Here is a 27,485-nt window from a genome sequence, read left to right as displayed (position 1 = left end):
AGGCAAGCATCGAATGTTGAATTTTAGCATCAAATAATAAATACTTGTATTAAATATTAAATTCATGTATCAAATGTAAAATGAACATCAAATGATAAATTTGAACATAAAATAATAAATTCAACAAAGAATATTAAATTCAAGTATTGAATGTTAAATACTACCATCGAATGTTAAATGCAACAGTGAAATGTTAAAAACTAGCATCAAACATTAAATATGAGCTTTATACATTCATGTGCCTTTCATCCATTCGATGTAGGCTTTATCCAGTCAGTGTGTCTTTTATGCATTTGTTGTGCACTTTGTCATTCGATGTGTTTTTTATCCATTCGATGCTTGCACTTGCAAACTGTCAATCAATCCCATCCGCCCCGCCCGTTCCCACCCCTTCCACATCGGGGAGATCGGTGTTCCTCCTTGTTACCTGTTAACCTGTTCAGCCAATGAGAGGCTTTGATTTTCAAACTGAAATACGGTAGCTGTCTTGTGCCGTCTTTAGAAATTAAAAAGGGTCTTGTTGTTTTACCTGTTTTTTATGTAAAAAGTTATGTAGTGATGATATATATATATATATATTGTAAGGCAGCGGGATGTGTGAGACAGCAGGGAGGGGGTTAAAACCTCTCGGAAGGAAAAAAAAAAGCGCCTTTTGTTAATTGTTTTATTGTTTAATTTAATTCGTTAATTGTTTTGTTAGTTATATACGGGAGGGTATTTAAGACGTGCAGCCAGTCTGCACGAGTCTGCTGAGTAGAAGGAGGCAGAAGATGGGTGCTCTGCTTCCGAGCAGTCTGAAATAGTAAGTGCTGTGTTAAACCTGTGTGGTTTTTGTTTGTGTTCTGTGGTGTCAGGTAAACGGCTTAGCCGTCCTGCAAGTTAGTCAGGGAATAACCTGTGTAGTAAGTGCTCCAAAACTGAGTTAGGTTTTGTTTTGTGTTTGTGTTTGTTTTGTGTTTTATTAAAAAAAATTAGCGCAACCGCGCTTGAAACTCCATTTCTGTTGTGCTGGGTCGTAATTTTAAAGGGGCACGAACCCGTGGATAGCGTGATCGTTTACAGATGGTGGCAGAGTGTGTGGGCGCCCCTACGACCCTAGAAATGGAGAGTATTGAGGAGTTGATCGAGAGAATCAACCGCAATACTGCGGTCCAAAAAGCACAGACCGCAAGATTGGAGAGACAGATGAGCGAGTTGGGGTTGGCACCGCGGAAGAGGAGGGAGCCAACAGAATTGGAGCTGCTGCTCCAAGAGTGGGAGCAGGCTAGCGGAGCTCCGCAGTCTCCCGAGCCAGAGGGGGAGGAGCTGCTGCTGCCAGAGCCAAAAGGGGAGGAGCCGCCGCTTCCAGAGCCCAGAGGGGAAGAGCCGCCGCTTCCGGAGCCCAGAGGGGAGGAGCCGCCGCTTCCGGAGCCCAGAGGGGAGGAGCAGCCGCTTCCGGAGCCCAAAGGGGAGAAGCTGCTGCTTCTGGAGCCCCGAGGGGAGGAGCTGCCGCTTCCGGAGCCCCGAGGGGAGAAGCCGTCGCTTCCGGAGCCCCGAGGGGAGGAGCTGCCGCTTCCGGAGCCCCGAGGGGAGGAGCTGCCGCTTCCGGAGCCCCGAGGGGAGGAGCCGTCGCTTCCGGAGCCCCGAGGGGAGGAGCCGCCGCTTCCGGAGCCCAAAGGGGAGGAGCTGCCGCTTCCGGAGCCCCGAGGGGAGGAGCTGCCGCTTCCGGAGCCCCGAGGGGAGGAGCCGCCGCTTCCGGAGCCCCGAGGGGAGGAGCCGCCGCTTCCGGAGCCCCGAGGGGAGGAGCTGCCGCTTCCGGAGCCCCGAGGGGAGGAGCTGCCGCTTCCGGAGCCCCGAGGGGAGGAGCCGCCGCTTCCGGAGCCCCGAGGGGAGGAGCCGCCGCTTCCGGAGCCCCGAGGGGAGGAGCTGCCGCTTCCGGAGCCCCGAGGGGAGGAGCCGCCGCTTCCGGAGCCCCGAGGGGAGGAGCCGCCGCTTCCGGAGCCCCGAGGGGAGGAGCCGCCGCTTCCGGAGCCCCGAGGGGAGGAGCCGCCGCTTCCGGAGCCCCGAGGGGAGGAGCCGCCGCTTCCGGAGCCCCGAGGGGAGGAGCCGCCGCTTCCGGAGCCCCGAGGGGAGGAGCCGCCGCTTCCGGAGCCCCAAGGGGAGGAGCCGCCGCTTCCGGAGCCCAAAGGGGAGAAGCCGTCGCTTCCGGAGGTTCCCTGCTCCGCTCTCCCCGAGCACCCAGACGTCGCTGGGCTGCTGCCAGACGTCACTGTTGCTCCCCCTGTTAGCTGCTTCGCTTCCCCTGGGTGATTGGACATCACTGCGCCGGTTCCCAGGGGAACCTCTGTCCACTGCTGAATCCTCCAGTGCCCCGGCCTACGCTTTGGTCGCCCCTGTCAGCCCGGTGGGGTCCCGTGTCGCCGGTTCGCGGTTCCTTCCTGACAGTGCCGGAGGGACCGACTCACCCTCAAGCCCGCCTGTGGAAGAGGGCGGCAATGGACATTGTTGGACTAGAGGGTGGGTGGTCTTTTAAAGGTGGAGGGAGGTGGTCGTCGAGTGGCCTGTGTCTTGAAAAGAAGGGGGGGGATGTGTAAGGCAGCGGGATGTGTGAGACAGCAGGGAGGGGGTTAAAACCTCCCGGAAGAAAAAAAAATGCGCCTTTTGTTAATTGTTTTATTGTTTAATTTAATTCGTTAATTGTTTTATTAGTTATATACGTGAGGGTATTTAAGACGTGCAGCCAGTCTGCACGCGGCTGCTGAGTAGAAGGAGGCAGAAGATAGGTGCTCTGCTTCCGAGCAGTCTGAAATAGTAAGTGCTGTGTTAAACCTGTGTGGTTTTTGTTTGTGTTCTGTGGTGTCAGGTAAACGGCTTAGCCGTCCTGCAAGTTAGTCAGGGAATAACCTGTGTAGTAAGTGCTCCAAAACTGAGTTAGGTTTTGTTTTGTGTTTGTGTTTGTTTTGTGTTTTATTAAAAAAAATTAGCGCAACCGCGCTTGAAACTCCATTTCTGTTGTGCTGGGTCATAATTTTAAAGGGGCACAAACCCGTGGGTAGCGTGATCGTTTACAATATATATATAGTTTAAATGATTAAAAAATCATTTATTTCAAGATGTTTCAGGCAAAAGCCCTTCTTCAGCTGTGTAGAAAGAAAAGTAACACAGTGCGGTAAACTTGTTGATTTTCAAAAATTCTGAGGATGATGTTAAGATGATATCAGAATAGAATGTTCATTCCTAAAGAGGCTCCAAAGTTCCAAGTTTGAAGATAAGCTCACATTCTCTTTGCTTCCGAGTATAATTTGTACCAAAACACTGACTGATTCCACAGATGGTGATGTCTTCAGCAGTGTGATTATTGCTGTTGAAGTGTTGGGCTACTGGAAATGTCAAGGTGTTGATTCGAGTGCTTCGTAAATGTTCCACAAAACGATCTGCTGTCTTTTAGTTTCTCCAGTGTATAATAGGTTGCATTTTGTGCAAATGATGCAGTACATTACTCCTTTAGAAGTACATGTAAAGGGCTGGTGGATGTGGAGTGATGATTTAGGGCCTCTGACCTCAGTTTGGGAGTTAATATATTTGTATGTCATACATTGTGGTCTGTTGCATGGGACTGTGCCTTTTAAAGGTTTTGCAGAAGAGCGAATCTATTCTTTTAGATTCTTGTCTCTTCTATAGGACATTAGTGGAGGATTTCTAAAAATAGATGCTGTAGATGGATCTTGCTGTAGAATTTTAAAATTTCTTTGCACCATTTTCTGTACTTCTCTGTTGGTGGGATGGTAAGTGAGGACTAGAGGAATTCTGTTCACTGTGTGTTTTTTAGTGGTATGTAAAACATGCTTTCTGTCTAAACACGAAACACAGGATTTAGCACTGTTGATGATATTGTCTGGAAAACCGCAATTTGCAAAAAATCCACACATTTCCTTAGTTTTATAAGAAGTCTTGATCATCACTGCAAATACGTCTGAGTCTTAAAAGTTGGGAAAAGGGAATTGAGTTGCAGCAAGCCTTTGAGTGTGAGGAGTCATATTGTAGATATAAATGAGAGTCGGTAGGTTTGTAGTGAATAGTGGTGTTGTAGTGGAATTCTCAGCTGGAAATGTCTAGAGATCATATACTGGTGCCGGTCTCTGAGATGTCTCATGTGCATTCTAAAGCTGGGTGCTGGGTGCTGACTGAAGGAACTGTTTCAAATCTTCATAAGAAGTAGTTGAAATTCCAAAGATGTCATCAGTGTATCTGAGGTAGAGTTTCAGTGTGTTACCATTGTATTGTTGAAAAAATGTGTTCTCAGCTGATCCTACAAAAAGGCAGGCATATGATGGTCCCATTTTAGTTCCCATGCTGACACCTCTTATTTGAGTGTAAAAATTTCCATTAAAAGAAAAACAATTCAAAGTGAGCACAAGTTCAGCTCCTTCACTATCCATTCATCAAGGAAGTGTCCAATATTTGTAGAAAATGTGTAGAGTCCTTTACATATGTAGGCAGTGATTCAACAATGGGTTTGAAGATATCAATAAATTTGGAGTTCAGTGGGACAGGAACAAGCTGATACTATGGGACGACCTGGATTGTTTTGTTTGTGGATTTTGGGAAGTAAATAGAAACAACTGCAGCGAGGGTTTTCTACAATTAGGTTCCGTGCAGCTTCTTTTATGTAAAAGACAACTACAGCTCCTCCTTTGTCAGCTGGTTTTATTATAATGTCATCTCGCTTTTGTAAGTTCCTGTGGCAAAGTGGTAATTGGTAACAGGTGTATAGCAGGTGCGGTGTGGATGCAGTAATTCCAAGAACACACAGACAACAAAGTACGGGTGAAATGGTTTGTTTAATGATTATAAATCCAATGGTCTGATGACCAGCCAGTAAATAATAAAGAGCTGGCAATACACAACAATGTGTATTGCACAGTAATGAAAAAGGGTTGCAGTACCGCAAACAATAAGCACAGTACGAAACACACACAATTACACACAGGTCCAAAGTGAGTGCTCTCAGTGCTTGTGGTGAAGTACAATATAATACGTGCTATTGGTGAAACAAGTGCTGATAACAATGTTGATCGTAACGGTGTGGCACCTGCCACCCAATATGAAGCAAGAAACGCTTCATTTGCCTTTTGCTTAATTGCAAGGCAGTATGCCTGGCCAGGCTAGCTAGCTCATTAGCTTTCTTTATCCCCTCTGCCTTATTTTATGACACTAAAAGTGTTTTTTTATTAATTATATAACATTCCAGTTTTCATTTTATTATAATATATAAAATAAACATTTTGGGTATTGTCTAATGTTTGCCGTGGGTGGTTCCCGTACTTTCTCTAGTTTTGCTTTTTCAACGCATTTGTGCGTTTGACCCAACCGGCTTGTTGTAGTTGAAAGCCGTCTCGCTTCCTGGTAGCCGGGAAGTTTAAAAAGGGAGAGAAAAAACACTGAGGAGAAGGGCTGTCTTTTGTTTGGAATTACTCTCGTTACCGTTTTTTTTTAACTTGGTTGAGGTATTTGTTATTATATTTGGTTAGTCTGTTTCGTTACCTCTCTATTGTTTCTAGCAGCAGTTTCCCTGGTAGGATTATTTTTGGGCTAGCTTTGACATTGTGCTTCAGACACAGCTTTACTAACTGTTTTGCTGTTCCATAGTATGAAGTTAAAATGCGTTCGGGTTTTCCTTGATACTTTTGTTTCGCCAGCCTTGAAGTTGTTCTATTTCATGTGTTTCTTTTGAAATGCGCTGATGTAAACAGTCGTCACCACGTATGGGGATTGTACAACGAGAGTTGCAGCATTTTAAAATAAATACCACCAAGGAGGAATCATCCCCACGGATTTGAAGATCAAATTGGACTGGGTGAGATCTACCTTTTTTCTTGCTCTTTTGCTGCTGGATTTTGTCTTTTTCTTGGATGTTTTTTTTTTTTAGAGACTTAATTTTTGTTTAGTTTTTTTTTGACGAATGCCTGGATTTGTTTTCTTTTTTCTTTTTTGAACTTTATTGTTTTGTCATCAGTTTCTGCTACTTTAATGTAACTGAATTGATTCAGTATTTTGTATTCCCCGCTGTGTGATCTGCCCTTTGTGTAAAAATTGCTATAGTGATTGTTGACTACAGTTTATTGAACATAAGAAACATAAGAACATAAGAAAGCTTACAAACCTTGCTTGTTTGGTTGTTAGTAACTTATTGATCCCAGAATCTCATCAAGCAGCTTCTTGAAGGATCCCAGGGTGTCAGCTTCAACAACATTACTGGGGAGTTGGTTCCAGACCCTCACAATTCTCTGTGTAAAAATTGCCTCCTATTTTCTGTTCTGAATGCCCCTTTATCTAATCTCCAATCTGTCTGCATATGAAATGCCTTTTAAACCTGGGATAATTCTGGTTGCTCTTCTTTGCACTCTTTCTAGAGCAGCAATATCCTTTTTGTAACGAGGTGACCAGAACTGAACACAATATTACTTCCCTTGATTTAAATTCAACACTTCTCACAATATATACGAGCACCTTGTTGACCTTTTTTATAGCTTCCCCACATTGTCTAGATGAAGACATTTCTGAGTCAACATAAACTCCTAGGTCTTTTTCATAGTTCCCTTCTTCAATTTCATTATTTCCCATATGATATTTATAATGCACATTTTTATTGCCTGCATGCAATACTTTACACTTTTCTCTATTAAATTTCATTTGCCATGTGTCTGCCCAATTCTGAATGCTGTCTAGATCATTTTGAATGACCTTTGCTGCTGCAACAGTGTTTGCCACTCCTCCTATTTTTGTGTCGTCTGCAAATTTAACAAGTTTGCTTAATATACCAGAATCTAAATTATTAATGTAGATTAGGAATAGCAGAGGACCTAATACTGATCCCTGTGGTACACCACTGGTTACCTCACTCCATTTTGAGGTTTCTCCTCTAATCAGTACTTTCTGTTTTCTACATGTTAACCACTCCCTAATCCATGTGCATGCATTTCCTTGAATCCCTACTGCATTCAGTTTGAGAATTAATCTTTTATGCGCGACTTTATCAAAAGCTTTCTGGAAATCTAAATAAACCATGTCGTATGCTTTGCAATTACCCTTTGTCAATGTTGCATCCTCAAAAAAGTCAAGCAGGTTAGTTAGACACGATCTCCCTTTCCTAAAACCATGCTGACTGTCTCCCAGGATATTGTTACCATATAGGTAATTTTCCATTTTAGATCTTATTATAGTTTCCATAAGTTTACATATAATAGAAGTCAGGCTTATTGGTCTGTAGTTACCTGGTTCGGTTTTGTCTCCCTTTTTGTGGATCGGTATTACGTTTGCAGTTCTCCAGTCTGTCGGTACAACCCCTGTGTCAAGAGACTGTTGCATGATCTTGGTTAGCGGTTTGTAAATAACTTCTTTCATTTCTTTGAGTACTATTAGGAGGATCTCGTCCGGCCCAGGGGATTTGTTTATTTTAAGAGCTCCTAGGCCCTTTAACACTTCTGCCTCTGTTATGCTAAAGTTATTTAAAATTGGATAGGAACAGGTCGACATGTGGGGAATGTTGTCCGTGTCCTCCTTTGTAAAAACCTGTGAAAAGTAATCATTTAATATATTTGCTATTTTTTTTTCTTTATCTATGATTTTGCCATTTGTGTCTCTTAGACATTTAACCTCCTCTTTGAATGTTCTCTTGCTGTTATAATATTGGAAATACATTTTGGAATTGGTTTTAGCCCCCTTAGCAATATTGATTTCTATCTCTCTCTTGGCCTTTCTAACTTCCTTTTTGACTTGTGTTTGCAGTTCCAAGTACTCTTTCTGTGTACTTTGTTTTTGGTCCCTTTTAAACGCACTGTAAAGTGCCTTTTTTTGCTGAATATTTTTTTTAATTGATCTTTAAACCATTTTGGCCATTTTGTTTTAGATTTAGATTTGTCTACTTTTGGGATGTAATTGTTTTGCGCCTCTAGTACTACATTTTTAAAAAAACAGCCATCCTTTTTCTGTGGATGTTTTTTCTATTTTACTCCAATCTACTTCTGTTAATCTCTGTTTCATACCTTCATAGTTTGCTTTTCTAAAATTGTAAACCTTAGCATTAAGATAAATACATTTAATAGTTGTCTTACCTGAGTTGTTGCCCTTGTTTTGATGTGGTCTCCCGTCTGTTTTCTTTGTTTTCTCCCCCCTTCCTTTCTAGTTTAAATGCTTCTGGACCTCCTCAAGGATCCTTTCTCCGAGTAGATTGGTTCCCTTTCTGTTTAAGTGCAGTCCGTCCCACCTATATAGATAGTCCTTGTTGTAGAATGTGCTCCAGTGTTCAAGAAAGGTGAAGCCTTCCTGTGTGCACCACGATTTCAGCCATGCATTTTGATTTTGTATTTCCAGCTGTCCATATGGTCCTTTGCAAGGCGCCGGCAGTATCCCAGAAAATACCACAGTTTTGGTCTTGTCTTTTAATTTCCTTCCTAGTTCTCTGAATTTGTTTGGCAGGGATCATGGTCTGTCTCTTCCAATGTTGTTTGTACCGATTTGGACGACTACTACCGGGTCGTGTCCTGATCGTTGTAGGAGCCCGTCAACATTCTCAGTGATGTGCTTGACTGAGGCTCCTGGAAGGCAGCACACTGTTGTAGTAAGGGGGTCCAAACTGCGAACTGAACTTGCTGTGTTTCTCAGTATGGAGTCCCCAACAATCATGACCTCCCTTCTTTTTACTGCCTGGCCAGCACTGTTTATAGGGTCCTGGGTGTTGTTTCTTTCATTCTCCTGATGTTGGTTTTGGTCATCTAAATGTTGAAGTGGCTCAAATTTGTTGGATTTCTGGTGGTTGTGTTTGACGAAGTTTCTTTTTTTCCCTGCTTCTGCCTATCTGAACCCAGCTGTTTCGACTCTCTTCCATCTCCCTGGTGGCTTTCAGTCTGCTAGGGGTGCAGACTTCCATGAATTGTGGTTGTGCCAGCTCCTCAAGCTCCTGTTGCTGTCTCATTTCCTCCAGCTCCATTTCTAACAGACTTACTTGTTGAAGCAAGTCCTGGATCGTGTGGCACTTTACACAAACTTGGTTGAGCTCTGTTGGGTTTTCTCGGATTTCCCACATCATGCAGTTGTCACAGATTACTGGCTTGAAGACCATGTTTTATTATTTATTTTTTTTGTTTTGGAAGTTCAGTTTAGCTTCTGCAGCTGTCAACCTGCTTTCAACTGCTTCTAACTGCGTTGTACTTGTCCACGACTGTACTTCTCCCACGCTGTCGCTCCACACGCTGTCGCTCTGAACACTGGCTGCCTTTTGTTTGTTTGTGCATTGTGCTGCGGGCTCCACCCCTCTCCTGTCTCTCAGAACGGCGCGGAATTTGAATCAGCTGCTCCAAGTTTCAGCTTGTTTTCAGAAAAAGACACGCAGCTGTTAGACTTTAACCCTTTGCGGTCCATTGTCGGACCTGGTCCGACATTGCAATTATTCCTATCCGGTCCATTGTCGGACCCTGTCTGACATCATCAAAAAAACGCAAAAAACGGGTTTCTAGTCGTTTTTTCTCTGGAAAAAGCCGAGAAAGCCATTCAAATTGGACCTGACGCGCCTGACGCGCACTTAATAAATGGACTGCAAAGGGTTAAGATGCAATGTTTTCTGATTAAAGCAATTCAAGATGTAATTTAAAGATGTAATTCCTCCTTTCTGCTTCTAACTGCGCTGTACTTGTCCACGACAGTACTTCTCCCACGTTGTCGCTTCCACACAATTCTGTAGTACGGGATTTTAGAATATAGTAATTATTTATGTCTAAACTATACTATTGGAGGTATGCTTTGTAATTATTTTCGTTGCATTAATCATATTATGATTATTATTGTTTCTATTTGAATTAATTTTTTTTTTTCTTTTGGAGGGTTAGCTCGAGTTTGCAGTCTTTTCTGTAGTTCGGTTTGGGCTGTGCAATAAATACAATTTTTCATTCACCGGTTTGCAAATTTGTAACTGTTTTTCTTTATCGCTGTATGTTTACTGTACCAAAGTTAAAGTGACGGTAGTGCAGTGGTGATCTGGTTTTGTGCTGGCCCTTGGCGATAGCTCTGGATTGGTGTTTAGCCGTCTAGTGCTATATAGCAAAAACACAGAGAGTTATTAAACAGACAAAACAAACAAAACAAAGCTGCTACCTCGTTTACCTTCCAGGTCAATATGTTCCTGCAACGGAGTCTTGCCTTTTTCCAGGCTGACTGACTTCCCGACCCAGGGAATGAACTGTCAGGCCAACCTGTCCAAAGCCTTTCCCTTTCGCTACTTAGCGCCCTCACAGGTCGAGAGGGAGATTTACAACCAGAACTCATTCCGTCACAGTTCCGTAGCGCAGTCTCCTCTTCATTAGATTGATTAAGATGTTTTTAGGTATGTTAAAATTGATTTGTTGGATTTCTCTTTCAGATTTGTTTGTAAAAAATCTAGTGCTTGAAATTCACCTGAAGTGGGTGTCCAGGAGGATTTGGTGGGTTTGTACTAAAATAAGTAACATTATTGTCAGCAGGGTCAGAAATAGTTTGGTTAGAAGTTGGGTCATCCCGATCAGTTTGTGCAAAGTCAGCGTGCAGACGTAATCGTCGGAAAAACTGTTGGTTGTCATTGAGTGTAGTGAATTCATTAGCTATTTTTTTTGTAGGTACAAATTTTAGGCCTTTAGATAAAACCGGTACTGGTAAGTGGCAAGTTTTCAGGAATTTTGACAACTTTTGAGATGTATTTTCTGAAATGTTATTTTGTGATCAGTGTTGGAAGTTATTTCCTGCTTGGCAGTGGTAGGTGCAGTCCATTTCATAATTGTAGATTGTACTGACCTGTAGTATCTTATGTTGTCTCGGTTGGGGTTGAAATTTATTTTGAAGCCTCTTGGAAGATCCATCTACAGCACTTTTTTTCAAAAATCCTTCACTAATGTCCAATAGAAGAGACTTAAAAGAATACGTGGTCCACAGTGAAATTCGCTCTTCTGCAGAACCTTTAAAAGTCACAGTCCCATGCAACAGACCACGATGTATGACATGCAAATATATTAACTCCCATACTGAGATCAGAGACCCTAAATCATCACTGCACATCCACCAGCCCTTTACATGAACAAAGAAGACTACGCGGCGATCTGATTCAAACGTTCAAAATCCTAAAAGCTATAGACAATGTCGACCCAGGGGACTTTTTTGACCTGAAAAAAGAAACAAGGACCAGGGGTCACAAATGGAGATTAGATAAAGGGGCATTCAGAACAGAAAATAGGAGGCACTTTTTTACACAGAGAATTGTGAGGGTCTGGAACCAACTCCCCAGTAATGTTGTTGAAGCTGACACCCTGGGATCCTTCAAGAAGCTGCTTGATGAGATTCTGGGATCAATAAGCTACTAACAACCAAACGAGCAAGATGGGCTGAATGGCCTCCTCTCGTTTGTAAACTTTCTTATGTTCTTATATTATAAGACAGCAGACTATATATGCTCACGTAGACAGCCAGACGGCAGTTTTCCAAGGAATGATAGGATTACAATAGACATTTGGATAACACATATCTAGACTTCAAGAGCAATATTCTATTCAAATACATACTGCTGTAAACTCAGTGGAGGTAGAGATAACAAACTGGCTTGTATACATATAAAAAATATCGTATTGTCGGTCATATTGACAATAAAAGCATGTATTGTAACAAGCCGCCAAAATGACTACTTTTGAAGGTTCTAGGTAGAAGTGCTCATAACTTTTTTATTTTTGCGATTCTGACTTTCAAACGGCGTCAGGGTATTTAATACATGTATTTAGGAAAAGTCAAGAACAGACAACCACGGATCTTTGAGATGGAAGAAACTGTCCATGTGTCAACAATAGCTCAGGTACTCCACAAATGTGGCCTGTATGGAAGAGTGGCAAGAAGGAAGCCATTTCTGAAAAAAAGCCCATGTAAAATCCTGCTTGGAATTTGCAAAAAGGCATGTGGGAGACTCTGAAAAGATGTGGCAAAAGATTCTGTGGTCCGATGAAACAACAGCCAAAGCGACACTGGAGTAGCTTAAAAACAAGAAAGTGAATGTCCTAGAGTGTCCTAGAGAACACCATACCTACTGTCAAGCATGGAGGTGGTAATATCCTTCTATCGCTCTAAAGCAGCACAACGCGTTTTTGTCCCAGATGGTGTTCCATAGAGATCACTATGAGTGTGAGTGCATAATCTGGTTTGTTTACTTTTTGCTGTCTAAAACTTCAATAGAGGCTCAAGAGCTGCTGTGTTGATCCTGTGTTTTATATATGTATAATTAATCCCACTTATCACACAGAGCTCTTTTTTTTTTTTTTAAACTGTCGCGTAAATTCTGGTCAGGCGGTAAATAAGTGCAAGGTATTTGTCATTTGTAGCAAATACGACCATCTGATTTTTGTATTCAAATACATGTCAAAAACAAATTGATTGAATATTCAGATATTTGTCCCAACACTGATTTAAGTGGAAGCCTACTTATTTTAAAACACAGTCCTTTTATGCTATGTATTTTTGACATTGTATCTTTTTTGTGTTCCCTGAAAAACGGACAGGGGTTGGAAAGGGCCATGAAATCGGATATGCGTTACACTCTGTTAAGTGTCACTGAAGTCAAAATTGTATAGGGTCGGATATGTGAGTGCTGACTGTATGTATGTAGTTTTTTTTTTTTGTTGTGTAGCATTATTTTCAATGTCTTTAATAATAGGGAGTTAATTAAAAACTTGCCTCTTGGAAAGCAGAGGAAAGGCTCACTAGCTGGGGAGGAAGTTTGTATTTCAACATTTAGTGCACTGTAACCTGAGCCCTGTGCTCTTTTAGCCCTCTGACCAAACAGGCAGGCAGGCAGGGTGGGGGAGGGAGAGGAGGTATCATTAACACTGGCAGCTGATTGAGTCATCTGGAGCAGGCAGGCAGGCTTCAGATAACAGGTCAGCTGCTGCTGGATAACGACCCAGCTCCCAGGAAAGTCAATACAGCACCACCAAGTAAGGCTGGGACAAGGCCTCCTTTATTACCATCGATGCATCATTTTCCAAAACAGCAGATGTATCGATGTCCTTAGAAAACGTGACCAAAACTAACAGAAGTACTACTTTTAGAACTACTGATAATATACTGAATATGTAACATACCAAATCGCTACTAAATTATTGAAAACTATTAATGTACATCAATTCAATGATATCAGATTATGCATAACTCCTCTAAAAATGTCTTATTTTCATCATTCAATAATTAAACAAGTAAATCTAAGTGAAGATTGCTCATCTTCGGGAACAACTAAGAACATAAAAACATAAGAAAGTTTAAAGTGGAAAACTGCCGTCTGGCTGTCTACGTGAGCATATATAGTCTGCTGTCTTATAATATAAGAACATAAGAAAGTTTACAAACGAGAGGAGGCCATTCAGCCCATCTTGCTCGTTTGGTTGTTAGTAGCTTATTGATCCCAGAATCTCATCAAGCAGCTTCTTGAAGGATCCCAGGGTGTCAGCTTCAACAACATTGCTGGGGAGTTGGTTCCAGACCTCAATTCTCTGTGTAAAAAAGTGCCTCCTATTTTCTGTTCTGAATGCCCCTTTATCTAATCTCCATTTGTGAACCCTGGTCCTTGTTTCTTTTTTCAGCGTTTTGCGCTAAAGCCAAAAAGTTCAATTTTGGTCTCATCAGACCAGAGAACCTTTTTCCACATGTTTGCTGTGTCTCCCACATGCCTTTTGGCAAAATCCAAACAGGATTTGATATGGGTTTTTTTCAGCAATGGCTTTCTTCTCGCCACTCTTCCATAAAGCCCAGCTTGTGGTGCGTCCGGGTTATAGTTGTCCCATGGACGGTTTCTCCACTCCAGCTCCTTCAGAGTTACCATTGGCCTCTTGGTTGCTTCTCTGACTAATGCCCTCCTTACCTGGTCACTGAGTTTTGGTGGACAGCCTTCTCTAGGCAGAGTCGCGATTGTGCCATATTCTTTCCATTTTTTAATAATGGATTTAACGGCGCTCCGGGGGATGTTCAAAGTTTGGGATATTTTTTTATAACCCAACCCTGATTGGTGCTTCTCCAGAACTTAATCCCGGACTTGTTTTGATAGCTCCTTGGTCTTCATGATGCTGTTTGTTTAGATATGCTCTCTAACAAACTCTGGGGCCTTCCAGAAACAGGTGTATTTAATCTGAGATCATGTGACACTTTAATTGCACACAGGTGGACGCCATTCAACTAATTATGTGACTTCTGAAGGCAATTGGTTGCACCAGAGCTTATTTAGGGGTGTCACAGCAAAGGGGGGGAATACTTATGCAATCAAGACTTTTCAGTTTTTTATTTGTAAATAATTTTGAAAAATATGTAGATTTTTTTCCCCACTTCGACATTATGGACTATTTTGTGTAGATCAGTGACATAAAATCCTAATTAAATCAATTTTAATAACAGGTTATAACAGTACAAACTGTGAAAAAGTCCAAGGGGGGTGAACACTTATGCAAGGCACTGGCATATATATATATATATATATATATATATATATATATATATATATATAATATATATATTATAATTTCGATCTTGTAATGAAAATAACACTAAAATATAATTCGCTGGAAGCAAGTGCCCTCCCCCCCCCAGTTTCTGTTTGGTAGTACACTGCAATAAAGAGCTTTTAACCCTGAGCTCTTTACAAAAGCTGGGGATCGGCTTGTCCCTAACTTTGATCCCCATCTTTTTTTATTGCAATTGGTACTCAGTTAGTACGCAGCTGGGGATGATCCTGAGAGAGTACCATATTAGCTAGTCCGCAACGTAGTACGCAGCTCTGTATTAAATCTGCATGTTCGTTGTAATTGACCCTATGTGAGTAAAATGCATTTTATATGAATAAAATGCAACATTACCTTAAAGTCGTGAGTACTTTCAATAAATACTGTACATACTTTAATGCTAATTCATAGGGTATGCATTAACTACAACCATACATTTTAACTGTAATGTTACTTTGAACTACTGTACAAAAACTTGGTCTTACAATAAAAACAAACACAGCAATTATTCTTATTTGCTTTTTTGACCACAAACAGTATGGCTGTAAAGCAAAGGAAATAAACACAAATATATATATATATATATATATATATATATATATATATATATATATATATATATATATATATATATATATTAATTCCAACGCTGCAGATGGAATATACTTAGGGCTTCTGTTTTTAAGTGTTTATTAATTACATTTTTCTGTGTTGAGTTTTTTGTAGATACCCCAAATTCTTGTGCATTTGTTACAATATGTATACTAACTCGACAGTACTTCAACACTTGTACCTTCTTTCCTTTGCTGTCCTCCACAACGAAATCCTTATGGTCACGAACATATTCTTCTGGGTACTTTGTGTGTTTTTAGGCATTTTTTTACATTACCACAATTTGTAATTCTGTTTTAAATTCCACGAGCATGTAAATCCTCCCTATTGAACTGTAATATAGCTTTAAATCTCGCAAACAAGAACAATACTCCATTTCTAATTGTAATCTTGTTTTAAAACTCTCAAGCGCATATAATCCTCCACTGGAAATGTAGGAATTTGCTGCCACTCAGTAGTAGGCTGGTTTAAAGTATTCCGAACAAATCAATGAGAGATACAGCTCAAGTCAGGAAGGAGTCAACTGCACTGGGAAAGTTTATTTTTATTTTTTTGTAGCTTATTTTATTACATTTTTTTACCTGGAAATGGGTAAGTGTCGATGTGAATTGAGTCACCATTTCCAGTGTTTATTGGATATACACCAAATTTTATATTTTTTTGTATCGGGGGTGTTTATCGGTTAAAACCGAAAATCAGAAGCCCTAAATATATTTCACAAAAGGCCTGCAGAATATACTATATATTTGTAATTTTTTTTTTAAAAAACTACTGATACTGCACAAATGTAAATAAAGAAATGATCATATTTTATTCCTTACTGAGCAATATAAACCATCCCAACTCTTTCCAAACACAGAATATTGTATTTATTATATAGATTTACCTTCCAAAAATTCAGTTGACAGATGGGTAAATTGGTAGGTTAAGCTGAGAGGAACTAAGACGGTGCTGAGAAATCCTAAGGATCAAGAATTCTGTCTCTTATTCACCAGTCACAAACACGCATTGCAAGGGAGTGGATTCAACCGTACTTTTGTTTTTTCAACCCAAACGTATTGGTCTAGTGTCTAGCAGTTCCCAGGCAGGTTACAATAAGCTATCCCTGCATTTCTAATCCATTCTGTAGCTACCACATGCAGTATATTCACAACTGACCATCGAGATGCCGGGAACTAACGAAGTACAAGGAGCTTGATAACATGTGAACTCAGCTGTGCAGCAAAATTGCTCTGCGAATTCTTTCAATGTAAGTATCATACTGTGGCAGGATAGTGGCACAGCCCAAGCTGTTACCTGGAAGGAAAGAGACTCAGAGACAGGGAAGCTGCAGTTTAAAGTGCTGATGCACACTTTTATTAAACAAAACACAAAATAAACACAAGAACAAACAAGCACGGCACAGGGGCCAAAATGAAAGGTTTAAACAAAAGAATACACACTGGTAGGCTGAAAAAAATAAGAAACAGCACAAACTCACCCCAAACTCCTTCAACCAAACAAAGGACTTGGCTTCCCTATATACATGTGGTCATTCCCCAATCAGCACTCAATTACCTATTTGGGGAATGGCCATATTCCCCATGCGATTGTTGGCAGGGATAGACTTAACCCCATCCATGCCAAACTTGCATTCAAAATGCAGTTCTTACACCGGCCCGCCAACACATACATAATTCATATTTTTTGAATGCGTAAAACACCCAGTACGCAGCTTATCTGGAGCACTGGCAACAACAATACTTATTTACAAAAACAGTCCAGTATTTTAGGGTCTTTTTTATTTTGTTAAGAACAGGAGAGCATCCAAAATGTTTGCTTTTAAAGAGGAACGCAGCTTGTTTGCAACCTGCCGCTCGATGGGGACTACGTTTCTGGGATGTTTGTCAAAAGTAGCACACAAAGAAAACAAAATAAAACCACAATGCACATGCTTGACCATCGATAGTGATCAAACGATTCAGTGGTTCCATACATCACCATAGCCTTACCACCAAGTGAAGTAAACCTCATACAAGGTCAAAATCAGTGTCATTATCATATAGAAATTAAGTAAAAACCAAGACCATTATTAAATAGAAATTAAGTCAATTCCAATAGCTTTAACATATAGGCTATGTGTCTCCCTCTAATCAAGTTGAGAGTTTATTTCTTGTGCACTCTTTGCTGTGTGTCATACAAAGAACATGAGAAAGTACACTCTGAACTTGATTAGAGGTAGCCACCACACACTTATACACATATTATAAAAAATGATGATGAAAATCTGACATTGACATACTCAATCTGTTTTTATAGAACCTGTTGTGTGTGAGATGCAATTATAAGTGTAGCTGCTGCTTATAGATTCCAATGGGGACGTCACTTCTAATTAATATGAAAATTTTTATAGGACCAAAAAAATATCACTTTTAATTACTTCTAAAGACAAAAACTACATTAGAGAAACACCCATATTTACTGTTAGATGTTTTTAAACCTGCCACTATTAAGATCAATTGACCCTGATATACCTGGATTTCTGTGTTTGCTGGCCTTTGAGCCTTTAAATATATATCATTTTTTACACAGATAGTGAGCGAGGCCACCCTTGGTTATCTTTAGGACTTGGGAAGGAGCTCTGAAATCACATCCATGGCAGATCAAAGCAGGAGGACTGCATCAGAGGGGGCTGCTCATGTTACACAGCGCATACAATACAGTACAAGCACAGCTAGTGCAAAACGCTGAAGCCCAGAATACTTACTCAGACCAAGTCTACCTGTCTCTATAAAGCATTGCATTGATTTAAACATTCTGCACTCTTGTCTACGCCTTGCTCACTCTTTAAACGTGTACTGTAATTGGTATATCAATGACTGCGTCCTTTTCTGTTGTCAGGTTCCTAACACTATTGTATAATATCGGAAGTTGGGGTGCAATGATACAGTGATATCACCATACGATACATATCACGATACATGTGATGGCCCTGGGCTGCTTGTCTGATACATAGTAAGATCAAATTATCATTTAAATTGTTACACCATTAATTGGCTTATGGAAAACCCATTGTACCTGCTCATGATCTTTATAGACTTTCCATTACTGATGTTAATGTTGCTATCTTGAAACCAGCCTGTCTGAATCCAGCTGGATTTGTTGGTGTTTTATTAATGCAGTATCCCTAGGTTTGAGCAGCTAGCCTTTACTAATCCAGGTAAGTTTTCTCTCTGCTCTGTTAAATTGACTTCTTTACAATCCCGTGCATCTCGTTAAACCGATCAGGAATTAGTTCAGATCCCTGCAGGGGGGCGAGGGGGTGTCATGCCTTCTCTCGATTACAGAGCATCTCAGACCTTTAAGGCTCTAATAGGACTTAATAAATGAATAACCTCCCACTGCACACATCCTGCTATATAAACACTACAGCTGATATTTAACATGCATATCTTTGACGATGGTGAAACGTTTAGCACGCAACTCAACATTTTGAACTGTTGGTAAACATTTAAATGTTTAAACTTTAAAAACATCCCTAGTTAACAGCATTAATTATTTTTACAGAAAGCAAGTTAGTAAACCAACAATAAGCAAATTATTTAGGGGCTTTGATAAGGCAGTATAATTTTTTTTTTCTGATATGTTTTAGAATTGTAACCTGTGTTGTTGTTGTTGTTGTTGTTGTTTTTTTTTTTCTTCCTTAAAAATTTTTTCAATAAAATTCGATTTGGAGAAAGCAGCTTTTGAAAACCCTTAATGATCTATAGACACTGGCTAAAGAGTAGGCTTGTCTGGAGGGACAGAGAGTAGGGATAATACAGCTAGCTACAACACTGTGATGAAACTCTCATACAGATGCAGCAATGTCAGTGAAGTAGAGTAAACTCAGCAGTGTAAGCAGATATGTGCTACCTTTGTGTTGAGACTTGTTCAAGCCAGTGTCTGTACAATGCATAGCCCTGGGGAAACTACTTTGAAAGGCATTTCATCTCGAGACACTGTTTCTGAAAAATTAGTTCATATAGAGTCAGACGCCCACCCTGCCCAGCAGACACAAGTTATTGTGTTAGAAACAGATGATTCACCTTGCAATGTGGGTCCACAGTGTGGTGTGGATGTCCTTTTTATTGGTAATCCAGGGTTGGAAATAAGACTTCTATTGCATAGCAGTTTACCCCATTCCAGGTTTTTCTACAAGCTTAAATTAGCCTCAGGGTATAGTAACAAGCTCAGGTGTGTCTTCTTAAACTCACAGTAAAACTGGGAGTGGATCAAACTGCTTTGCAATGGGAGCCTTATTTCCAGTCCTGTAGTCGGTTGTAATCAAATGTTTTTCCAGCTCTATGGGATATGTGTACACTATGCCACTGATCTGAGAAATTCAAGCAGGTAAATGTTCCACTGCTGGCCCAACCCTCTCTACGGCTGAGTTAAAAGGCCACATTTTCACTTGGTTAGAATGGAATGCGGAAGTGATTTCAGTGTTAGGCAGAGGATTCTCCGGACAAGCTCAAAGCAAGTTAAAAGCAGGGTACAGACAGTTATAGAGAAAACAAAAAAACTAGTATAACTCAATATTGTAGCAACAGATCCCAGAACCACTCAATCTATCTCCCTTGTCTCTAACCCTGCTTTGCCCCTGTTTCTCCTCCAGTCTCAACCCTGCTTTTCCCTGAGTTCACTCCCAGTCCCTTCCCGTCTTGCCCCTGTCTCTAACCCTGTCTTCTCCCTGTTTTTTCTGCAGTGACGGTGGAGAGCCCTGGTCCTGGCATGGCAAGTCAGGCCTACGTCTCAGAGCTGCAGGGGGGACAGTCCCAGTCGCAGCCCGCTCCAACGCAGTACGTCACGGACACGTCCCTGCCAGCCCCCCCGCAGCCCCCGGCAGTGCAGAAACAGGCCCCCCCTCCTCCCACTCAGGCACAGACACAGGCAGCCCCACCTCAGCAAACCCTGCAGTACGTGAGTGAGGTGCAGAGCGCATCACCCCAGTCCAGCTCCACACAGCCGTCCCCACAGTACATCGTTGTCACTGTCACCGGTAAGGAAGCTACAAAGGGGAAGCACAGCGTGTGAGGGGAGATACTTAGAACACAGGCCCTTAGAAGAGTTTTCCATAGTAAAAGCGGAGCAAAGTGTAATGAACGTTAGTGTAACTGTGTTTTGTTTGCGACTTTATTTTGGTCCTCATGCCCATTTATTTGTTTCTGTGTTTGTTTAATAAATGTGCGCTTTAGTGCTTCAAACTGCAGCTTCTTGACTCTGGGTCTCTCTTCCTGCCAGTAACAGCTTGGGCCATGACACTACCCTGTGACATGTGGTGTCAGTGGCAGGATAGCACCCCCTTGAGACTCAGAGCAGGACTGCAGATAAAAAAATAAAAAAATTAAATTGGCTGGTACGAACTACAAATGCAGTTGGCAGCCAAAGACGCTTCCCTTTGCAGGGCCTCTATGGAGTTTGGGCACCGTACTGTGGAGTGTCCATATAAAGGGTTAGGGAGGGCTTTATGGTGGCCTACGGAAAGGAAGTTGGGGATGCAACCGATTTGGTTTCGCCTGGTTGCCCAACAACCACTGCCGTCTCGCTGCAGTATCCCCTGGTGAAGGAGTGAAGCTCAAAACCCCTGAAAAGGCAACCTGGTCCTTCTGCCTTCCAAGCCCCGTGTGGGACAGCGGATTATATGCCCTCCTCACCTGCCTTGAGGACAAAAGTTTGTGCCTCGTCTGCGGGGAGTTCGAGCATTTGGTGGTATGCTGCCCCTTCCAATATCAGGAGGAGAAGCTACCTGCCGAATGCCCAAGAAGGAGGAATGACCTACCCGAAAGGCGAGCAGAGGGAAAAGCCCTGCTGTCCCCAGAGTCTAAGGGGAAAGCCATTGCCATCTCCAGTGCCAAAGGGGGAGGAGCTGCTGCCGTCTCCAAGCCAGTGCCAGCATCGCCACTGCCGGAGTGCCCAACACCACTGCCAGAATCACCATGGCCAGCATCATCGCTGGTGGAGTGCACCACTCCACTGCCAGCTTCGCCACTGCCAGAGGGCCCAGCTACACTGTCTCAGAGGCCATGTGCGCTTGAGTAAATAGTGTGTGTGGAAATGTAAGGTTGGCAGAGATGGGGCTAATTCTGTCCCTGCCAAGAATCACAGGTGTGACCATTCCCAAATTAGGTAATTGAGTGCTAATTGGGGAGTGTACAAAGGGGAGCAGAAATCTTTTGCCCACCCTACAACGGTTTAATCTTTTGTTTGAAACTTAATTTTGGCTTTCATGCCCGTTTTATTTGTTCCTGTGTTTTTTTGTGTAACCCTATAACTGGCACGGGCCGATCTAATCGGCCCAAGTGTTGCTTTTAGAATGTACGTGCCGATCTAATCGGCCCAGCTGTGCACACTGACTTTACCACTGTTATTCTCCTATTCAAAATAATGGATTTCTTTGAAAACGACACCACCCTGAAGCCCAGCGATGACGATTGTATGATACGTTTTTGTATCTTTATTTGGTCATGGATAACGAGAAATCAGGTGGTTTTGTGGGCGTTGCGCTGTTGGTCTGGTTTTTGCTTGCCAATCATATTTAGTATCAAATCTTATTTTTATCTTATAGCCCTCTGATATAATATTACCATTAATGTGTTCCTCTTAATCTCATGTTCATGAAAATGTGTGCATCAAAAATGTTCATCCTGCAATATTTCAGTTTCTCTCAGGTTGGCCGCCTAGAACAAAAATATTTTTTTCTATTTTGTGGCTGCCATCTTACATGATTAAGTTATGCGACCATGGGGTTGGTGGGGGATGGGAGGGCAAAGGTCTAACGTAAACATTATAAGAACATAAGAAGAGAACATAAGAAAGTTTACAAACGAGAGGAGGCCATTCAGCCCATCTTGCTCGTTTGGTTGTTAGTAGCTTATTGACCCCAGAATCTCATCAAGCAGCTTCTTGAAGGATCCCAGGGTGTCGGCTTCAACAACATTACTGGGGAGTTGGTTCCAGACCCTCACAATTCTCTGTGTAAAAAAGTGCCTCCTATTTTCTGTTCTGAATGCCCCTTTATCTAATCTCCATTTATGACCCCTGGTCCTTTTTTCTTTTTTCAAGTTAAAGAAGTCCCCCGGGTTGACATTGTCTATACCTTTTAGGATTTTGAATGTTTGAATAAGATCGCAGCGTAGTCGTCTTTGTTCAAGACTGAATAGATTCAATTCTTTTAGCCTGTCTGCATACGACATGCCTTTTAAACCTGGGATAATTCTGGTTGCTCTTCTTTGCACTCTTTCTAGAGCAGCAATATCCTTTTTGTAATGAGGTGACCAGAACTGAACACAATATTCTAGGTGAGGTCTTACTAATGTATTGTAGAGTTTTAACATTACTTCCCTTGATTTAAATTCAACACTTCTCACAATATATCCAAGCATCTTGTTGGCCTTTTTTTATAGCTTCCCCACATTGTCTAGATGAAGACATTTCTGAGTCAACATAAACTCCTTTTTCATAGTTCCCTTCTTTAATTTCAGTATCTCCCATGTTTCTGCCCAGTTCTGAATGCTGTCTAGATCATTTTGAATGACCTTTGCTGCTGCAACAATGTTTGCCACTCCTCCATTTTTTGTGTCGTCTGCAAATTTAACAAGTTTGCTTACTATACCAGAATCTAAATCATTAATGTAGATTAGGAATAGCAGAGGACCTAACACTGATCCCTGTGGTACACCACTGGTTACCTCACTCCATTTTGAGGTTTCTCCTCTAATCAGTACTTTCTGTTTTCTACCTGTTAACCACTCCCTAATCCATGTGCATGCATTTCCTTGAATCCCTACTGCGTTCAGTGTGAGAATTAATCTTTTATGCAGGGCTTTGTCAAAAGCTTTCTGGAAATCTAAATAAACCATGTCGTATGCTTTGCAATTATCCATTGTCAATGTTGCATCCTCAAAAAAGCCAAGTAGGTTAGTTAGACACGATCTCCCTTTCCTAAAACCATGCTGACTGTCTCCCTGGATATTGTTACCATATAGGTCATTTTCCATTTTGGATCTTATTATAGTTTCCATAAGTTTACATATAATAGAAGTCAGGCTTATTGGTCTGTAGTTACCTGGCAGTCTGCAGGGAAACACCTGTGTCAAGAGACTGTTGCATGATCTTGGTTAGCGGTTTGTAAATAACTTCTTTCATTTCTTTGAGTACTATTGGGAGGATCTCATCCGGCCCAGGGGATTTGTTTATTTTAAGAGCTCCTAGTCCCTTTAACACTTCTGCCTCTTTTATGCTAAAGTTATTTTAAAACTGGACATGTGCAGCATGTTGTCCGTGTCCTTCTTTGTAAAAACCTGTGAAAAGTAATCATTTAATATATTTGCTATTTTTTTTCTTCGTCTATGATTTTGCCATTTGTGTATCTTAGACATTTAACCTCCTCTTTGAATGTTCTCTTGCTGTTATAATATTGCAATGTTCATTTCTATCTCTCTCTTGGCCTCCTAACTTCCTTTTTGACTTGCGTTTGCAGTTTCAAGTACTCTTTCTGTGTATTTTGTTTTTGGACCCTTTTAAACGCTCTGTAAAGTGCCTTTTTTCGCTGAATATTTTTTTAATTGATCTATTAAACCATTTTGGCCATTTTGTTTTAGATTTAGATTTGTCTACTTTTGGGATGCAATTGTTTTGCGCCTCTAGTACCACATTTTTAAAAAACAGCCATCCTTTTTCTGTGGATGTTTTCTCTATTTTACTCCAATCTACTTCTGTTAGTTTCTGTTTCATACCTTCATAGTTTGCTTTTCTAAAATTGTAAACCTTAACTTTAGTCATTACTTTTGGGGTTTTAAAAATACTTCAAATAAGACCATGTTGTGGTCTGAGTTTGCCAATGGCTCTCTGACCTCTGTTTTAGTTATTCTGTCTTCGTTATTTGAAAAGACTAAATCAAGGCATGCCTCCCCTCTAGTCGGTGCCTTGACAAATTGCGTTAGGAAGCAGTCATTTGTCATTTCCACCATTTCAATTTCGTCCGTTGTGCCCCCCATCGGGTTTTCCCATTTTATACAGGGGAAGTTGAAATCCACCATTAGTATGGCTTCTCCTTTGCTACACACATTTCGAATGTCATTGTATAACAGATTATTTTGCTCAGCGTCTGAATTTAGCGGTCTATAGCATGCTCCTATAATTATGCCCTTTGAATTTTTGTCCATTATTCTGACCCATATTGATTCGGCGTTGTTTTCTTTGTCCTGATTTAACACCTGGGCTTCAAGACTATTTCTTATGTATAGCGCTACCCCTCCGCCTCTTATATTAAAACAAAGAGTATCTCAAATGGATTAATACAATATATACTTTTACATACATTAAACCTTATGCCTTGAAGTTATGGCAGTTTAAATTGACCTATCCTAGCAACAGTAAAAATGGTTTGCCGTTTAGAATGTTTAAATGTGGCAGTAATAGGGTTAATAAATGTGCGCTGTAGCACTTGAACTGTAGAGTCTCGCTTCCTGCCAGTAACAGCTTGGGCCATTGGTTATATTTGTCGAAATACATTCATACAGAGATCGTGTTGACGCAAAATTTTGCATCCTGGACGGAAAGTAAATCCATTGAAGAAAAACAACACATTTCTGGAGTATAACAGCCTTGATTAAGGTACACTCCAGTCCTGTAGGTGGCAGCAATAATCCTCATATTTGGCTTACGCAGCAATATTAAGAAAGACATTTACTTTTAGGCACCAGACCAGTTTCTATGGCAATATGGTTAAGCAGTCAGTATCTTCTGGGGATTCTCATGATCACCATCTGCATCTCAGCCATCTACTTCTGACTGTACGAGTACTACAGTGACCGAAGCAGTAGTAATGCAGAAAAACTCAAACAAAAATGGGAGATGAAGTAAGTACCGGTGGCTTGTTTGTCGAGACGACAAGATGTAAAAGATGCCGGGCAAAAAAAAAGCATATACACGCAGATGTAAAAGACACAGACACAGTGATGTTGTTACTGTCCGTGTTATTGGAATGCAAAAAAAGACAAAAACACACGTCGGTGAAGGCAACAAACAGTTCTTAGAACCCCGTCTCATTGTTATGAGAATGGTTTACTATGTAGCATAAAGAAAAAAAAAGTGTTTATATGTATATATACACAGACAGATATTGTTTAAAACTACAGTATAGCAGAGTTTTAAACATTCATAAAAATGTACCAAAATGCACATCCCGGGAGTTTGTTAGCCTTTGTGTTAACAACTGATCGTTTAGTATCTGGTGGATGGGACGCAAAATTTTGGGCATGTGCGTTTCAGGAACGCATGAACAGAACAGTTAGCGTGACCTCTGTATATACACTCAGCACTCGGATATACGACACTCAGATACACGTCAGTCACGTTTTACTGTCCTTGTATTAAGAAACAGATCAATTCCCATTATATATTTATGTAACAAATGAATGCACTTACCCGTCACACGCGATGTCCGACTCCTTAACCAGTTTTCTGATACAAAGCCCATCTCTTCAGTGTGACAGTTTATTGGATTATCTATCACAGTCTGCTTTTTTCTCTCGCATGCGTAAATCAGTCTTTATTGTACAGTTACACAGTGCTTCCTCCTCCAGTTTCACCTGATGAAAATGCAGCAACAACAAAGCGAACGAGACCAGCTACTGTAATGTAAAACAGTTAATCATTAAACTGTTTGAGATACTTTTGATGTATTTTTTTTAATTTGTGATCTTTAGTTGCTTTTGTGCATTTTCATTTGCAAGTGAACTGAGACATTAGGGCCTTATCAAGCACTCTGTGCTGCAATTTTGAATACTGACTTTTGATACTGTTAATTCTGGAAACCTGTGGTTTTTAAAATCTTTTTCTAAATTGCATTGCCTTTTACGTTTAACGCAGTTCTGTGCATTGATAATATTTTGATTTCATTTTGTTGTTGGGTCGTTAATGGGGAGTTTTACATACTGCAACAATACATACCGGATTTAAAAGTATGTACTGTATTACAGTCCACATGTCCACATTCGTCTCTTTTGACAAGTGATATTTTCAGAATCATATTGTTCTGAATTAAAATACCACTTCTGTTGAATATATAATACTGTACCAACAAAACCAACTCCAGTATATCTAAATGGAAGCCTACTTATTTTAAAACACAGTCCTTTCAGCTGTGTATTTTTGACATTGTATCTTTGTGTTCCCTGAAAAACGGACAAGGGTTGGAACAGGCCAAAATGAAATAATCAGATATACGTCGCACTCTTTTAACCGTCACTGAAGTCAACATTTTATAGGGTTGGATATCTGAGTGCTGACTGTATATATGTTCCATCACTGCAAAGAACATGGCTCTGTGTTTCTCTTGAATAAATTCAACAGCAAACGTTTCGACCACAAGTCTTCCTCAGTGTCTTTTATTTCCCTGAATATTAGTGCCAGCTTCTACCTTTTATTCGTGGACTGCCCTTGTGTGTGTTCCTATTTTATTTTATTTTTTTAATATATTTTTTTGTTTTGTTTTTTCCCCTCCTGATCCGATAGCCATGTTTATAAGAAGGAGGGCTGTGTGACAGCGCTGGGGATTAGTCCTCCAAGGCTAGCGGTGCCTGTGTGTGTGTGTGTGTGTGTGTGTGTGTGTGTGTGTGTGTATATAAACTCGCTGCCCGCCATGCCCAGCTCCCCACTCGCTCTCTCAGCGCCCAGCTCCCAGCGATGTACTACCACAACTGGTTCTGTAACTCCGAGGGATACCGTGAGTACACTGCTGCTGGGTTTGATACTGTGCGGAAACATTAAACCTTAAAACATTAAAAAAAAAAAAAATCTAGTCATTATAAATAAATTAATGAATAAATTAATAAATAAATAAACCGAAACCTCTAACAGTGCGTACAAGTCTCTTTTCAGTGTATTTTTGTATTTGAAGTAAAGGGCAGATTTGGTCAATTGATCAGTGCCTGTTCAACCTGGTATTGTAGAATGGCCTAATACTACGACTACTGATTAAATAGAGTTTAAAACAGTCCTAGTCTTGGGGTACTAATAATAATAACAATAATGGGGTTTTAAAGAGTAGCAGTCATGGAAGAATAATAGTAATGGTAATAATGCTAATAATAATACTAATGCTAATAATAATAATAATAGAGTTTAACCCATTTATGCATGACCTTTTTGTTTTTTTATTATTTTTTGTATAAGACTTCCATTAGATGAGTTAAGAAGCAAGCAAAAAGATTTATTGAAAAATAACTCTCCCTTTCCCAGAAATCTCATTGTAAAGCTCTGTCCCATATATATACAAGCATGGTTTTCTTCATAGAAACCTTCAATGGCACTCTATTTCTA

General features: G+C 40.8%; 1 protein-coding gene across 9 annotated transcripts in view; it reads left to right on the top strand.

Annotated features, from left to right (window-relative positions):
* Positions 1-27,485, top strand: part of LOC117402130 (MHC class II regulatory factor RFX1-like) — a 159,970-nt gene that overhangs the window by 6,125 nt on the left and 126,360 nt on the right. For 6 of the 9 annotated variants that reach the window (XM_059007280.1, XM_059007273.1, XM_059007279.1 and 3 more), the window contains exons 1-2: positions 18,116-18,134; positions 19,867-20,160. In XM_059007280.1, coding sequence (XP_058863263.1) covers position 18,134; positions 19,867-20,160 — 295 coding nt within the window. In that variant the 5' untranslated portion in view covers positions 18,116-18,133. Of the gene's footprint in view, positions 1-16,296; positions 16,390-18,115; positions 18,135-19,866; positions 20,161-27,485 lie in introns of those variants that run through there. The other 3 variants (XM_059007276.1, XM_059007277.1, XM_059007278.1) reach the window with 2 other exon arrangements.

Source organism: Acipenser ruthenus, chromosome 34 (assembly GCF_902713425.1).
Source record: "Acipenser ruthenus chromosome 34, fAciRut3.2 maternal haplotype, whole genome shotgun sequence".
NCBI lineage: Eukaryota > Metazoa > Chordata > Actinopteri > Acipenseriformes > Acipenseridae > Acipenser > Acipenser ruthenus.
This window is presented reverse-complemented; position numbering and strand designations above follow the sequence as displayed.